General features: G+C 51.3%; 1 protein-coding gene across 1 annotated transcript; it reads right to left on the bottom strand.

Moving 5' to 3' along the window:
* Positions 1–6,186: 6,186 nt before the first annotated feature.
* LOC107121157 (zinc finger protein ZIC 4-like) lies at positions 6,187–15,971 on the bottom strand. Its single transcript, XM_015424023.1, has 7 exons — positions 15,921–15,971; positions 15,124–15,307; positions 14,678–14,825; positions 14,121–14,397; positions 13,208–14,075; positions 6,380–6,662; positions 6,187–6,337 (listed from the first exon to the last, which is right to left on the bottom strand). The coding sequence occupies exons 1-7, from the start codon at positions 15,969–15,971 to the stop codon at positions 6,187–6,189; spliced, it is 1,962 nt and encodes a 653-aa protein (XP_015279509.1).
* Between the last annotated feature and the right edge of the window lie 263 nt (positions 15,972–16,234).

Below are 16,234 nucleotides of genomic sequence, written 5' to 3' on the forward strand. Positions count from 1 at the left end.
GGGGCCGAAGACGATTTTTCTCTGTGTAAACTTTTTTTCCAGGTCAGGATTAACTTTCCATTCCTAACCTGCCCGAGTCCATTCTATCTTTCAAGGGGATTAAAGGGTATTTACCTGATTTTTCCAAGAATCAACTGGAGAGAAAAAGAGAAAACTGAAGACGAATTGAAGCCCAAGAAGCAAGCAGCACAATTTCTCATGCTGATCTTTATTTTAAAAGTACACTTTTTTCGTCAATACTATTGATTGTTCGTATATTAACGATGTTTTGGCCAATTATATATAAAACGAATGCATTTTGTCCAATCCCAGTGTTTGCCAACGCATCAGAAACTAATCCACACTTATACCTGCTGTATATACAACTACCTAATGGCAAAGAAGTATTTCCTTTTCTTTGTGTTGTTTACATCGTGGACCCAGTAAGTTAGAAACCGACACATTTTAAATTCATAATTGTAAAAAAGGAACAGTGACCTGCGTAAATAAGGCAACACAATAACACCTCCTGGAATGAGTACAAATATTATTATTTTTCAAATCTACAAACCCATATTCATTAGAAACAGATCGATTCCATAAACGAAGGTGGGATAAAGACTAAACTCGGATTAGAATCCTCTTTGTCAATTAAAATTCTTTTGAGATCTTTTTTTGTGAAATGCACCTCTTGTCTTGTGTATATAGTTTCTAGTGCGGTTTAAAGTCAATAGTACTGAACTCACACCTCATCAGAAGAAGTTATTTATTTGAAGGGGGGCAGTTCTTTGCAATCCCCAGAAATCCCGTTGAAAAGCGAGGGACTATCACTCCGATAGCAAAGAGCCACGACTATGAATTTCAGTGGGACTTAGTTCCACATGTTGTGGGATTGGGTTACAACTGTTTTAAATTACAAACCCTCCGGTTTAAGTAAATCATCGACCGGACTGGCTGTGTGTATGTCCATGAAATGGGTCCCAGTGTCCGAACTAAGACTGGCCTCCTGCAACAATCCCCTGGTTGACACCACGTGGCAGCATCCAATAGGACTCAAGGAGACCACGTTTCAGAGGGATCCGAGCCCATAAAAGTAGCAAGACGTGCAAAAATGATGCGCAGTGTGTCGGCCCCCACCCCACCCCAGGACATCCTTTAATTGCCGACTGTTGCGTTTCTCATTCGAGGGTACCAAGCAGGGGCCGCGTATGACTTGTCTTCCCAGTCGCTGACAATAAAACATGGCAACATATGGAAGCCATCGCTTTGAAGGCGGAACCGTTTTAGTGCATCGCAATAGAGAAACGTGCTCTTAATAGGTATTTTCAGCGTTAATGTCAGCCAAGCCAGGATGAAGGCTTGTGTGTGGGATTGCATTCATTACGCTGGAGTAATGGGGCGGAGGGAAGAGGAGGAGGGTCAGAAGTTACAGGCTTGGTGTTAATGGCTTGTGTGTAGCTTACAAGGCTTTGGGTTCTGGGCAGGGTTCCCTCTAAGCTGAGTATGTGTGAGCTGGCTCACAGTTTTTTAGCTTCCGGCTCACACATTTTTGTCTTAGCTCAGGAAGGGATGGCTCCAGAGCAAACTAATTTATACGGTAGCCAAATCGCCGACTCACAACTTGAATGCCAGCAGCTCACAAAGTAGAATTTTTGCTCACATGACTCCACAGCTTAGAGGGAGCATTGGTTCTGGGTAAAAACAAACAAACAAGTTCCAGAGAGAAAGGCTCCGGAGGAACATCGAGCTAGAAGACGAGAGAAGAGAAGGGGTTCTATCTCTTCTGCCACACCTCCTCCACCTAGAGAGGCAGGAAGAAGGACGAAGGTAGAGGCATCGCTATGTTTACGTGCTGGGGCCATTTCTGTCTCCATCCCAACGTTATCTTTTAAGAAGTTTGGGTTCATCTCTTTAGAAACGGTCCCACAGACCGGGGCAGAGGGAGTTTGACAGAGAGGAGAACAAATCGCTGACAAAGAACCTTTTTACGTTTCATCAGCGTTGTTAGGGCGACGACCAGGAATTTCTCAGATAATAACTTCCCACTTCAAAGATTTCTCAACTCAATAGAAATTGGACCATCCTTTTTTATTCAGCCACAAGGGCCAGCACTAAAGACGACTCGACTGTTTGGAATTTTTTCCCCTTTTTTTGGCCAGCGTGTTTATTTTTCCCCTATTCAGTGGAGTACTTGGATAAAATAAACAAGAAGACAATTGCAGCAACATGGACTTCTAACTTCCCCCGGGACCGTGGCCCATCGCTCGTGGCCTCAGACTTGCCACGCTGTTTGAGCTCTACACCTCCGATCAGTTCGTTCGTTCTTTCTTTCTTTCTTTCTGTCTTTCTGTCTGTCTGTCTGTCTGTCTGTCTGTCTGTCTTTCTACCATCCAAGACATTCAAAAAACCATACTGCCTGCCTGGGCTTTCATCTGGAAGCCCGCCGGACCACCTTGGCACCCCTTTCTCTGCCACCTTCCTTCTCCAGCATAGGGGCTGCATATACATAAACATGAATAAATTGCGGGGGGGGGGGGGGGGAAACGGCGCAATCCTCGCCCAATCTCACTGCGTTTGGGAGCACTCTAGATGCCAGGAACCAGAGAATCAGTCACAGACACTTGTAGTAAAAGGGACTGAGAGCCCGAAGAAGACCAGCGCATATGAATGTGAACATCACACAAATCTGTTGATTGGGAGATTCTTGGAGAGAGGGTTTTTTGGGGGGAGGGGGCAATGCGGTGGGACGGGAGAAGAGCTTCGTGAACTCGTCAGCAAACAAACGTGACTGTTGTTCAATCGGCAGGCTATGGACTTGCTCGCGAGTAGTCCCATTCCAATTAGTTCGGCTTCTTGGAAATAAGAGGATACTGAAGTCCCACCGTTTTCCAGGGATGCAGAACATTCATCCTTCCTCTCCCGCCCCGCCCCCCCCCTTTGCCGCCCTTTGGGTCTCTTAATCGCAGAGGCCCAAGATGCGGTAACAAAGGCCTTCCTTAAGAAGGCGAGCCAGCCAGGAGAGGCGAAGGGGGCGAGGTGGAGGAAGTCCATCTCCGAGGAAGAGCAGCTTGAATGTATTAAGCTAGCATGAAACCAAAGGTCAGCGCAAATGTATCTTAATAGACTGTCTCGAATGGAGTGTGCCTCCCTTTCAGCGGCGCTTGCTATTGCTCCGCTCATTACCATAGCGATCCTAACGTGGCATGCTGATGCACCGTAAAGCTCACACTTTCCAACCCCCCCCCCTCAAAAAAAAATCAGAGCCTTTGAACAAGGCCGGGCTTGATTAGACCTTTCTCCTTTTCTTTTCCCTCCTTCAAACCCATTTCCTCGCCTTTAGAAAAAGTCGCCATCAAATCCCAAAGGCCGTCTCTGATCACGGCCCAGAAGAGAAACAAAAGTGAGCTGACGGACGGGCGGCGATTCAAGCGGCCCCCTTTTTCTTCCCGACATTCTTATCCATTCTGATGAGGGGGCTGGAACAAGGGCCCCCATTCGCGTGGGGTTCCCCCCCCCTTCTCTTGCCCCGGAAATTCGAGAAAAACGATGCCCTCGACGTCCATCACGAACACAAAAAAATGCAAATAAATAGATAGATTTTTAAAAAGAAAGAAAGACAAGGGAGGGGGGGGTTCGCAAAAAAGAAAAAAGACCGAGACTGGAGGGGCGTGAAGGGAAGGGAGGGGGTTAAAAGAATCTGTTAGACGTAAATATTATGTCCTTCATGAAAAGACTGGACGGGCTCCAGACTTCGCTTTTCACTCTTTTAAAGTATGACTTGTCTATTGCTTTAGAAATCTTAACTCACCATGAAGATTCACCGTTGCGGAGAAATGCTTGCATTGTGAGACTCGGCTTTGATGTCTAAGGCATAAGATGCGGGGCTTTCAGCTGCCTCTGTCTAGATTACCTTGAGAGCAACGGGATAGACATCTGTAACAAGCAAATGAAAAATTAAAGGTGATTAGCTTACACATTAAAAAAAAACACCCCTCGCTTCTGCAAAGAAAGAAATCAAGAAGAAAAGGCAGGGGGTCAATGCAGGGGAGGAGGGAGTGGCCGCCCTAGGCAAGGTGGGAACGTCTTCTCTTCTGGAGGAGGGCCTCCATACCTTCGCAGGTCCACGCGGCATCCCTTCTTAGACCCGACGACGGATAACTCCCTTCCCCCTCCCCCAGAACCTCTTTCTAGTTCTTTAGGCTGGGAGGGTGGCGACGGCATACTTCTTCATAGGCATATTCTTCCCGTTGACCAAGCGACCCATTCAACGTGTGGACTGGGGTAGTGTGAAAGGTTCCTTACCATGAAGCTCTTCCAAACAGTAGAGACAGACGGACAGACGGACTGGCTAACTGACTAACTGATGGACGGACTTCTTCAGGAATAAGGGAAGGACTAACACTGCAGTCCTGAACTAGTCCACCCAGAATCCTACTGAAGTCTACACAACAAGGCCTACTTGCAGGAGACTATCCTTAATGTTGTGCTGTTAACAATGTCATCATCGGAAATAAGTACCATTGAGTTTACATTGGCTGGAGAATGTCTCATTGTACTTACTCTGGGGTAAACATACACGGGGGTCTTGCTGCACGAAAAAGACTCCTGAAAGTTCAGGGAGATATTTGGATGGGAGGTGTAGTAGATAAACTTTCAGGTCAACCATTTCCGCCATTGAGTGACCCAAGGCATGGATTAGGGGGTTCGCAACACTGCATGGAAGGACTGTTTGGAAGCCGGTCTCTATGGCAGGGGAGAGAATCAGCTCCAGCCCTAAATATATTGCCTGTAAGTAAGGTCCATGGAAGTTTGTGCGATTTACTGAAAAACGATGTGTTTAGGATCTTGCCTGGTTCCTTTAGCCTGGGAGTAAGGGCCAGGGAATAACACTGGGACTTACTTCTTACTAAACATGCATAGGATTGGGCTCTGCAACCCGCCTCTGCTGCGTTAGGCTCCCAACTGTCAATCAAGAATGTATGTCTCCCCCCCCCAAGGGGACAAGGGGCAACAAGCGGGGTCTCTGAAAATAATACCTTTCAAGACATCCAGATATGTTCGAGATTTGAAAACCATTTTATTTTTTCGCGTTACAAAAAGAAAAAAGGGAAAAGAAGGAAAAAGGATTCTTATCCCGAATGATTATTGTACATTACAAACGTTGTGCGTTTGAAAACGACCAGCACTTGGTTTACACGATGGGTTCAGAGCGAATCGGCGAAGTCGTGAGTCCTTCTGGACAACCCCAACCACAATGACGTCACCCAGAGCAGCCCCCTTCCAATTAACATGGATCTCACCTGCCATCCACTAAGAAATCACAAGTAGTCACAATTCAACAGAAGTAACACGGGAGGGGGGGGCAGAAAGTCCAAGAGACTGTGTTTGTGTTTAAAACCACTGCTCCTGTAAATTAAAATGTACCATAAATCATTAAGGCCCCCCCCCGGGTTTGTTTTATTAGTAGGGAGACTATAGTATGCGTGGGGGGGGGGGATAGGTCAGAACAGAGCTTCTGTCCAAAAATATCAACTGAACGGGTAAATTAACCGAAGTATTTAATGTATCGATTCGTTATTACAATTTCGGTAACAAATAATGTATGTATAGATACTTAGATCCCTCTCTTTAAACACACACGCGCACACAGCCGGGGGGGGGGGAGAAAGGAAGGAGCTAATCCAAGAATCCAGGAAAACACCATCACAAAGTACCAGCACCGACAGTCGCAGCCTGTACATCTAGAAATCCGTATTAAAACACTTTGGTTGATTGGTACAAAAAAAGGTGGGTTCAGTTCAGAGTCAGACCGAGGTCTCTGTAAACGTACAAGGAAGCAGAGGATCCGAGGCGCCTGCCCTGGGAAGGAAAAAAGGGGGGGGGGGGGGGGGAGGGGGAAGGGGAGAGTTCCCGTCTCGTGTGCTTGACACCTTAATAAATACAAAATGGGGCGAGGGGGTTGGGCGGGGGTCATTTTACAGTGTATCTTCTCTCCTGTGGACTGTGCAGCATTTCCGACCGACCGCAGGCGAGTGGGGGAGGATGGAGGGAGCTGGCTTGCTCCCCGGACCAAGGGTCGACTCCCCCGCCCCGCGCCCGGGCCCGCCGGCCAGTCCTCGGGTCCGGTGTGCGCCCAGGCTCCGCAGCACCCGGGAAAGCGCCAGTGCAGCAGTCTCGCCGGCGGGCGGCCGTCCTACCGTAATGCCTCTAATAAGGGGGCCGGGGCTGCTCCTCCTCGCAGTTCGTGTACGCGGCCTCTCCCGGGCGAGGCGACGGAGAGTTACTGGGTGGCGTCGGGATGCCGCTGGCCCCTGAGCTCTGACACACGTACCATTCGCTCAGGTTCGCCGCGGCCTGCCTGGAGGAGGCGGCGGCGGCGGCGGAGGGCGGCTGGGGAGGCGGCGGCGGCGGCGGCGGCTGAGGGGGGTCCCGGCCGCAGTCCGACGAGGGCGACACCAGCGAGGGGGTGGACGACTCGTAGCCCGAGCTGGGCGGAGGGGACTTGCAGTGGACCTTCATGTGCTTCCGCAGGGAGCTGGGGTGCGTGTAAGACTTGTCGCAGCCTCGCACTTTGCAGTTGTAGGGCTTGTCGCTGGTGTGCACGTGGGAATGCTTCTTCCGGTCGCTGCTGTTGGCGAAGCGCCGCTCGCAGCCTTCGAACTCGCATTTGAAGGGCTTCTCGCCTGCGAAGAAAGGCAATGCAGGGAGACTGGGGTTACCGCCCGGCAGGGAAAGGGTGCGCGGGGTGGGGGGTGGGGAGAAAGGGACTGTTTGCGGGTCACAAGTTCAGATCTGCGAGGGCCACCCTTTCCCCGGCTGGCACCACAGTTCAGGACACCTTCCTACAAGAACGCGAGGGCTGCAGCAGGGGGTGACCGGGGTGAGGGGCAAAGGAGCCGGTGCTTCCCAGGGGGCGTCCTCCTCACCCACCCCAGTGCCCTTCCCTCCTGGAGACGGAAAAGGTTTGGATGGAAGGCTTAGGGTGGGGGAGCTGGGGCCCCCAGCCAGGGCCAAACGTTTGTCTGACGCGGTCCCTTGGGCTAACTCCCCTCTGCTTGCTTCATTCGTCTTGACATGGCAATCTCTTCCATATCACAAATGCCACCCCCACACCCCCAATCTGCCAAATTGTACTGAATTGCCGGCTGTAAAACTCCAGGTTCTCGAAGTGGAGTCTCGTACAGGGTTTCCACAAGCTCCCCTGGCCCTTCCTCCCAATGCAACACTAATTTCACCTTCCTGCCTGCTCAGTCCTAACCCTTCCCCACCCCCGCAAACAATAGGTTAGAACGGGCTCTGTAGGAAATACTGCAAACCCGAAGAGGGGAAATGAATGCCCGAGAAGCCTAGGTAGGCCACTGCTGAAGACCCGTTCAGATCGGAGACGTGGTTTTTAGTGTGTTTTATTTCTGAAATACTTCTATCTTTCTTCAGGCGGAAGTAGTCATTCCTAACCTTTCTTCAGTATATTCAGGTGGGTAGCCGTGTTGGTCTGAAGCAACGGAGGAGTTTGACTCCAGGGGCCCCTTTAAGACCAAGAAAGTTTTATTCAAGGTATAAGCGTTCCTGTGCACGCACACTTCCTCAGATACAATGAAATGGAAGTTACCAGTCATTACATATAGGTAGAGGCAGTAAATTAGCACACAACAATAAAGAAGGCCAATGCTATGCTGGGGATTGTTAGGAAGGGTATTGAAAACAGATCAGCCAATATCATAATGCCCCTATATAAATCAATGGTGAGACCTCATTTGGAATACTGTGTGCAGTTCTGGTCACCACACCTTAAAAAGGATATTATAGCTTTGGGAAAAGTGCAGAAAAGGGCAACTCGAATGATAAAAGGGTTGGAACACTTTCCCTATGAGGAAAGGTTAAAGCGCTTAGGGCTCTTTAGCTTGGAGAAACGACGACTGAGGGGTGACATGATTGAGGTTTATAGGATTATGCATGGGGAAGAGCAGGTTGAGAAAGAGGTACTTTTCTCCCTTTCTCACAATACAAGAACTCATGGGCACTCCATGAAATTGCTGAGCGGGCGGGTTAGAACGGATAAAAGGAAGTACTTCTTCACCCAAAGAGTGTTTAACACATGGAATTCACTACCACAGGAAGTGGTGGCGGCTACAAGCATGGACGGCTTCAAAAGGGAATTAGATAAGGATATGGAGCAGAGGTCCATCAGTGGCTATTAGCCACAAGGTATAGATAGGGACTCTGGGGCAAGTGATGATCTGCCTTCTTGGTGCTGGGGGGGGGGGGTCAACAGTGGGAGGGCTGGCCCCACTGGTGGACCTCCTGATGGCACTGGTATATCTGGCCACTGTGTGATACAGAGTGTTGGACTGGATGGGCCTTTGGCCTGATCCAACATTGGCGTCTCTTATGTTCTCTTATTTAGTTAGTTTTTTAGGCCACCCTTCCTTGCAAGCAGGGCTTAGGGCCACTTATAAGGAAGGTGTATGCAATAAATAAATAAAGTTAAAACAAACAATAAAGTATAGAAGACGTATATCAACAAATAAAATAATCCAATTCCAAGATAGCTGGAAAAATGTCAGCTTCCACAAGCAGGGTGGGGGGTGGGTTGCAGAGAATGGAGGGTGTGGGAGTGCCAGACTAAGTGCTGCCCCATCGCTGTCCTCAACAGAATCCCTGGTGGAACATCTCTGCCTTACATGCCCGGCAGAAAGGTAACAAATCCAGCAGGGCATGGATGTTCTCTGGCAGAGAGTTCCATCAGGCTAGCTGCAAGGCTGAAAAAGTCCATGTTGAGGACAGCATAATGAAGATGTAGATTCAAGGATCAAACAGGAATAACAAGCTTCGTTTATATGGTTACCATTTCTTTGGGTTTAAGGGGCGGGGGAACATAGTGAAGGAAATAAATATGTCAAAATTGGAGATTGATGAGCAGATGTATCCTTCATTGTGAAATATCTACCCTGTCATAATAGATTAGAATAGCAGATTGTAATATGGTGTAATGAATGGTAGAATGTAATGTAATTTGGAAAGGTAGATTGGAATGTATTTCTCTGGTCTGGGGACAGGGGAGATACACAGCCTACACAGCCAATTGCCCCACTTAAAAGAAGAAGAGTCTGTAAGTTCGCCTCCATACTTGAGAGGAGACGGATGGAGCCTAATGGCAAGATCTCAGTTAATTACTCTCAGCATTCCACAATTAAGGATACATCTGCCCATCAATCTCCAATTTTGACATATTTATTTCCTTCACTATGTTTCCCCCCCAGAATTAAACCCAAACAAATAGTAACCATATAAACTAAACTTGTTATTCCTGTTTAGTCCTTGAACCTGTTAAACATCTTCATTATGTTGTGTGCTAATTTACTGCTCATCCTGTACCTATATGTACGGACTGGTAACTTCCATTTCACTGTATCTTATGAACTGTGCGTGCACATGAAAGCTTATACCTTCAATAAAACTTTGTTGGTCTTAAAGGTGCCACTGGACTCAGATTTCGGGGTCTGTGTGTGTGTTAATATCTGGAAAATAATAGAAAGACCAAGAGGAGAATGGATACCACCATGAGCTCTTCGGAGGAAGGGCAGGGTACAAATGCCAGAACTGTGACGGGGGTACCTTCCCCTTCTTAACATCGGACACGATTGAATATCCAGACGGGTATTTCTGCCGGTGATAGCCATTCTTCTTACTAAATCCAACATTATTGGCTTCACGGGACGAGACTAGGCCAAGCTTGCCTTTTCTCTATCAAGCAGTAAGGAACATAAAGGGATGTATTTAGTAGGGGAGCCACATAGACCAGGCGTGTTGAGGTCAATGGCAAGACACTTCCGGATTTGAATAGATCTGCATTGGGATCGCATTGGAGGGGGGTGGAGATTCAGCGAGAAGAAAACACGATTTTCAGGAAAGCTACCTCGAGAGATACTGGACGCACGATTTTTGCGACTGATAAAGCAATCCGCGCCGAAGCCACGTGCTGTGGAGTCTCTATGGGCCACGGCTGTATTATTTTGAAAAAAAATCAGCAGAGAGAGCGATGCTTAGTGTACAAAAGACGCCCAGAAAACATTATCGTGCAGAAATGGACTGAGACGGGAACGGAAACCGATCTACTGTGTTTCTTAATGGCATTCTGTGGCCATATAGCTGGGTAAGTGTGTCTATTTGTGGGTCTGCGTGGCGTTGCTTTAAACACGACTTCCTTAAGGAAGTCGGGGGACAAATTTCGACTTCAGTGGAAAACCTACATATTTTTTTTTAAAGGCAATCTAGCCCTTCATGGCTTGTCCGCTGAATATCCAGGGCAAAACGCTTTTAAAAGGAAGGACGAGGTGCCAGCCATTTCTCTCTCTCTCTCTCCTCTCCCCCCAGTGGGGGCACACTGTCTGTATACCAGTTAACGGACATCTGGACGGTGGGCGGCTAATTGTTGGGGGAGGGTCCGTAAATGGCTGGCGGAACTGCAAACTTTCAGGGATGTGACTGCTCCCCCCCCCCATAATCAGCTGCAGGCCCTGCGAAAGCGATAGCCATGTTTTCTGTACACGAAAGGCCCAGGCTTCCTGTGTACCTACCAAGAAGGGCCTTGACTCATTTGTACGGGGTGGGGGAAGGATAGGATCATCTCGATGCCTCTTTAAGCATTTTAATTACAGTTCCTTGTAAAGACACAGTTTGACCTTCCGCTACTCCGCTAAAATAACAGATCAAGGGGACCGGTGTAGCACAAGCGAGCGGTAAGTTAGGAGGCCCTGGGGAACGCTTCCCTCATAAAGCCCGCGATTGTGAGCTGCATTCAGGTAAGGCTGGGCCCAATGCGGCTTCTCCTTTCTCCAAGGGGAAAAAAGTTTAACTTCTTTTAACCCCTTTTGCGCCTCAGTTGGGCCAAAGGAGGGGAGGGGGGGGGCTGGGCACGAGGAAAGACAGCTTCATTGTTGGGCTGCGACGCTTCCTTCCAAGGCCTCGAGGACTAAAGCGTCCCCGGCCAACTGGAAAGATTTCCTGCGTGTAAATATGTATTATTGGGGGGGGGGGGGGATGCCTTTTCAAAGCTTTCTCTGACATGTTTCATTTGCCGTAGATGAGGCCGGGCGAAGTGAGAAGGGGGCGCGCATCCACGCGCACAGCACAACACCCACCCGAGCGGAGTCTGCACCGCCATTTTCTACCGACACTTGTAGCTCTCCGAGGACTCGCCATTGAGTCCAAGACATTCCCCTTTGGAGATTTTAGCATAATCCTCCCAACTCTGGGACTGGATTAAAGTATTTGCAAGATTCTCGCGGGAGGGGGAGAGGAAAGGAGGAGGACGGTTTCGCCTGCCCGGGCTGGCGCTATAAATTACACCTTAAAACAGACTTTCCCTGACTGCGGCCTAAGCGCACCTCGGTCCCTATTGTCCTCCCTGGCCGGCCCTAAGGGTAAGAGCGTGCTTTTGCTTTCCCCGTTTGGATCTGGGTTAGGCCACTGAGAATTTGCCTCCACCCTACCCCCTTCTTCCTCTTTTCCTCCCCCCTCTCCGGCTGAATTTCTCCAGAAATGCTCGCCCAGACGAAGGGAAGCGCAACGTCATTCATATTTAAGGAGGCAATTATTTTCTCGTTTGAATCTAGAACGGTGTTCATGAATAATTTGTAGGCCGTTCTATTGCCGTTTCAGAAACATTTGGGTTTGAGGATCTGGGGAGGGGTGGCTAATAAAAAATGCTGCGCTGGAATATATATATTTAAAAGGGTGCCTTCAAGATTCCGCCTCCATCCTCCACAACAGAAAGAAAATTAATTAGTTGGGGGAAGTTCAAGGGGAAAGAGTCCACGAAGTAAACTAGTCTGGGTGATGACGAGGCAGCATCCTTCTCAGGCACTCCGCCGGGTGCGCTGATGTAGGTCAAATGTACCACGAATCTGACCATTTTCTGCTTGGGAGACTTCAAAGGAGACGGCAGCTAAAGGGGCAGTAAAAGTTTGTTTGCTTAAGCAAGGCGCGGCAATTAAGGGGACGAACCTGCCCTCTCGTCTTCTTGCCTCCCGGACACAAGGATGCCTTGCGGGGGAGGGGGACGGGGGGCGGTGTTTGTTGTTCTTCTCGTTGCTATTAAATGTACTTCCGGCGACGGTACGTATTCCCATGTATGATTTGGAAAAGGAAATAAATAAACGAACCCGGGTCAAGGCTAAGACCAAGCCTGGGTATTTTGGCGTTTTCCAACTGCAGGGCGAAAAAATTTGGTTGGGCTGTAAGCGGATCTCACAATAGGATTATATCGTTTCCGCACCAGTATATGAGGCTGGCGGGGAAGTGTGTGTGTGTGAGCCTGGGTGGGAAAAAATGTACTCTGGAACGGATTGAATTTTCCAAAAGGGCTTATTTCTTATCTTTTGCCAAGGGGGGGGGAGGGGGGAGCAGCACAACAAATTACAAACGCTGGCTGCTAACCTCAGCAGTAGTGTACAACTTCACAGTCTGCTCTTGGAAGTGTGAAAACTTTCTCGGCGCAGCCTCATTCATTATCGACGCTTTTGTGGCCGGACGGGGTCAAACAGGGTTTCAGCGAGGTCTTTCCCTCCGAGTCCCCTGCCTTTCTGTGTTAACTAGGACTAACAAATGTTTCTGGACACCGGGTCCCTTCAGGATGCTGGCCAGTGACCTCTGGAAGCGCTCAGGCCAAAATGGACTCTTTCCTCCCCTCCCTCCCTTCTTGCCTTCTCGAGCTCCCAAACCTGCCTGCCTTCCCTGGTTTCCGTGTACAGCGGAAGGAAAGGGCCTTGTGGAACTGGCGGAGGACTTGGAAAGAAACGTTGTGGAGTCCCTCTTCCGGAACAAAAAGAGGGAGCTGTTGCAGCTGTGCTTTTCTCACGAGAAGACAGCCGAAGCAGCCGCCCCAGAGACATCACTCAAAACTGTGCGGACAAGTTGCGATTTCTATTGTCCGCTTCTAATTTGTGAGTTTGCGCCAAAATTCCAGGATTTCTGCCACCTCCAAGGGCTTTTAACTCTCCCTTCCCCGTTAAATCCCTAGCTAGTCTGTGGGAAAGACACAGACACCCACATCAAAATGCATCCGTTTAGAATATGAAACGTATCATCTCTGCAAACCGAGAGCAACAGCTTAAAAACTCACGTCTCCAATAGTATTACTACTAAGACCACAAGTATTAAAAGCAATCGCCAGTCGAGCAGACGGCTGAACAAAAACGGAACTCAAGAAAGTCTTCTTCATACTGACCTGTGTGCGTCCTTTTGTGGATTTTGAGATTCTCGGAGCGCGCGAAGACTTTCCCGCATCCCGGGAACGGGCAGGGAAAGGGCTTCTCGCCGGTGTGGACTCGGATGTGGTTGACCAGTTTGTATTTGGCCTTGAAGGGCTTCCCCTCGCGGGGACACTCTTCCCAGAAGCAGATGTGGTTGGACTGCTCGGGCCCGCCGACGTGCTCCACCGTGACGTGAGTCACCAGCTCGTGCATGGTGGTAAAAGTTTTCGAGCACAATGTCTTGGGCGTCTGATCCAGTTCGATCCACTTGCAGATCAGCTCTTGCTTGATGGGCTGCCTCATGTAGCGGAAGAAAGCCCCCGGGCCGTGGTGGGGGGCCAGATTGACGTTCAGGTTCATGCCACCGTAGCCGTGGAAGGAAGAAGCGGCGAAAGGGTCTGTCCTGGAGGCTGGCACGGGAGTGAAAGGCTCAGACCTGGCGTACATTTCTCCAGGTAGCCCCAGTCTTATTTGTCCGTTTAGATGGCCACCTGGAGTTGCATGGGGAGGTTGCTCATGGTGCAGACCAGTAAAAAGCGAGGGAGTCCCGGCTTCTGAGTGGTGGTGGTGGTGGTGATGGTGGTGGTGGTGAGCATGGTGTCCCGGGTAGCTACCTGTTGTTGAGACAAACATGCCGTGATGAGAACGCGTGGCAGCTGATTGTGGGTAGGGGAGCCCTGGCATGACGGGGGCCGTCAGATCTCTGCGCAGGAAAAAGTCCCTACCTGCGGGAAGAGCTTGGCTCGGGTGAGGGACCGCATAAGGGACGGCGGTGGACTGCCTCGGGCCACATGCTTCGGTCGGACTGTGCACCCCCGCAGCCCGGCCTGCCCCGGGGTGCTGCTGGGGATGAGGCGGAGGGGCAGGGCTGAGCTTGAGGGTCGCTGCGTGATGAGGAGGGCAGTGGCGGTGGTGGAGGTGGTGGTAGAGGTGCCCCATGTGTTCTGACCGGAATGGGCTCAGCCCCTGGCGGGACTCCGCCGCCGGCTCCCCGGGGTGCGTGGGAACCATGGCGTGGGGATGCCCGGCGAAGCCTGTCATGCTCGGAGGGGAGTGGTGATGGCAGGGATGGGGGTGAGGAGGAGCCCCTGCCAAGCCTACTAATTTCGGCGCCGTGGTCCGTTTGGAGAGCGCCGCAGAGTCCATTACTGGGCTCCCCCAAAACCTCCCCGCTCACAGGCTTCGACAAAAGTCACCTGACAACGGGGAGGGGGGAGCCAGAGAGGGGGGGAACTTTTTCCAAAGTCCCCCCCCCCCTTAACAATTTTTCCCATTCTCTCTCAGTCTGGGATATTTGCCTTTTTTTTGTTTTTTCTTCTTTCTCCCCCCCCCCCCCTTCTTTCTTTTCTCCTCCTCTCCTTTTCCTTTTTCATTTCTCCCCCCCCTTTTTTTTGCTTCCTCCTCTTTTTTTTTTTTTTTTAATGCCTACGTGGAATCCCATCCACTTTGAGAAGCAGCAGCGGGACGCTGGGAGGCCGCTGAATAGAGCTTCAGAGAGTCGGGCTCCAACCCCGAGAGCTAAACAATCGAGGCGGCCGCTGATTGGCCGAGGCCGCCTGACCGACGTCAGCGATGACAGGTCCCCGCTGAAGTCTGAAAAGATTTAGGAAGGGGGGGAGGGGGCGGGGAGGGAGGAAGAGGACGCGGGTAGAGCTGCGCAGTCGCAACTCTTGGCTGTAATCGCCCCCGCCCTTCCTTCGCCCCTCTTTCAAAAGATGTTTCCTCTTTCCCCTCCTCGTCTTGCTCTGCAACCCCCACCCCGGAGCCTGTCTGGGGTTGCATTGACTCCCCGCAACGAACGAAAAGTTATAAGTATCCTGCATCTGATTTGGATGATGTCTGATGGAGCAGTGGCATACAGTTACCCAAAAGCCTTTTTGTAATTTTTTACCATTGTCAGCCTGCAGGCTTACAAAACCCCATTTCTCCGAGGAACTCTCGGCCGCCTCCCAGGGGCGGCTGAGGCTGGGCGGACGCTCGGAGGTGCTCTCGGGTCCCCTGACTGCGTCCTGGCTCGGGTCCCCTGGCTCTCGGGCCCGCCTCCCGGGCACGGGCTCTTCCCTCTCCCCCTCCCCCTTAGGAGCGTGATGAGCAGACGATTTAATGGCGACCTCAGATCGGTGTCTGCTCGGAGGGCCTGATTGGCCACCGGCGGGCTCCTGGTGGGGCCGGCCCGCTTCCTTCCTGCAGCAGCAGCCGCTGCAACCACAAAGATGGAGGAGGAGGAGGAGGCGGCGGCGGAGGGGAGGCAGCCGCAGCCTCCGCCGGCCGCGCCGGGACTCTGCTCCAAACTTCCGCCCGTGGGGATGGAGGGGGGGGGGGGAAGTGCCTGAGAGCCATGCCCAGGCCAGTCTGCCGCAGGAATCCGTCGGGAAGGAGGGCCTGCCGGAGGGGGGAAGCCCGGAGACGCGGCTGCTTGCCGGCTGTCCTCCCTCCACCTTCTTCCCCCTGTCCGGCTTGGGCATGAATTCGGCAGCCCGGCGCCCCCCACCGCCCACGTCGAGCGGGCTCCCCGGGAGAAATGGTCTCCTTGTGGGAAGCGAGCCGGTCTCTCCTCGGGAGCAGCCGTCTCAGCGTGGGGGGCGGGGTGGGGGGCTGAAGAAAGTTTCGCGAGCCCGAAGCCCCCAGGATCCTCGAGGGGAAGCTTCCGAAGACGGATCCGCTCCTCCCGGCTCAGCCAGATCCCACCTCCGGCACCGCTCCCGCCGCCCGGGCTGCCGCCTCCGCCCGCCCCGCCATCCGTTTGACTGCCGATTATTTATTGCGCACACAAATCTCCGGGGCCCCGTTCCCCGCCGAAAGGGGTACAATGAGGGAGGGACAGGCTTTGCATACAGAAGTCGTCCTGGGAAGCGGAGCCGGGCGAAAGGAGGTCTTTAGATTTCTGACACTTGTTGGCGGCCCGAGAGAACCGGGCCTTTAGCAAACCACAACAAAAGCTCTGCCACATCCTCATTTCCCACGGCCGCGGGATTTCTCCTCCCCCCCTTCCTTCCTTCCTC

This window comes from Gekko japonicus, unplaced genomic scaffold, assembly GCF_001447785.1.
Source record: "Gekko japonicus isolate JY-2015 unplaced genomic scaffold, Gekko_japonicus_V1.1 scaffold523, whole genome shotgun sequence".
NCBI lineage: Eukaryota > Metazoa > Chordata > Lepidosauria > Squamata > Gekkonidae > Gekko > Gekko japonicus.

Excerpts from the sequence above, each read along its gene's own strand:
- LOC107121157 (XM_015424023.1), bottom strand. The coding sequence starts at position 15,971 with ATGGCGGGGCGGGCGGAGGCGGCAGCCCGGGCGGCGGGAGCGGTGCCG. Across the intron at positions 14,398-14,677 it reads TCCCGCTGCTGCTTCTCAAA|GTTTTGGGGGAGCCCAGTAA; the intron begins GTGGATGGGATT and ends GTGAGCGGGGAG. Across the intron at positions 14,076-14,120 it reads GCCACTGCCCTCCTCATCAC|CAGCACCCCGGGGCAGGCCG; the intron begins GCAGCGACCCTC and ends CCTCATCCCCAG.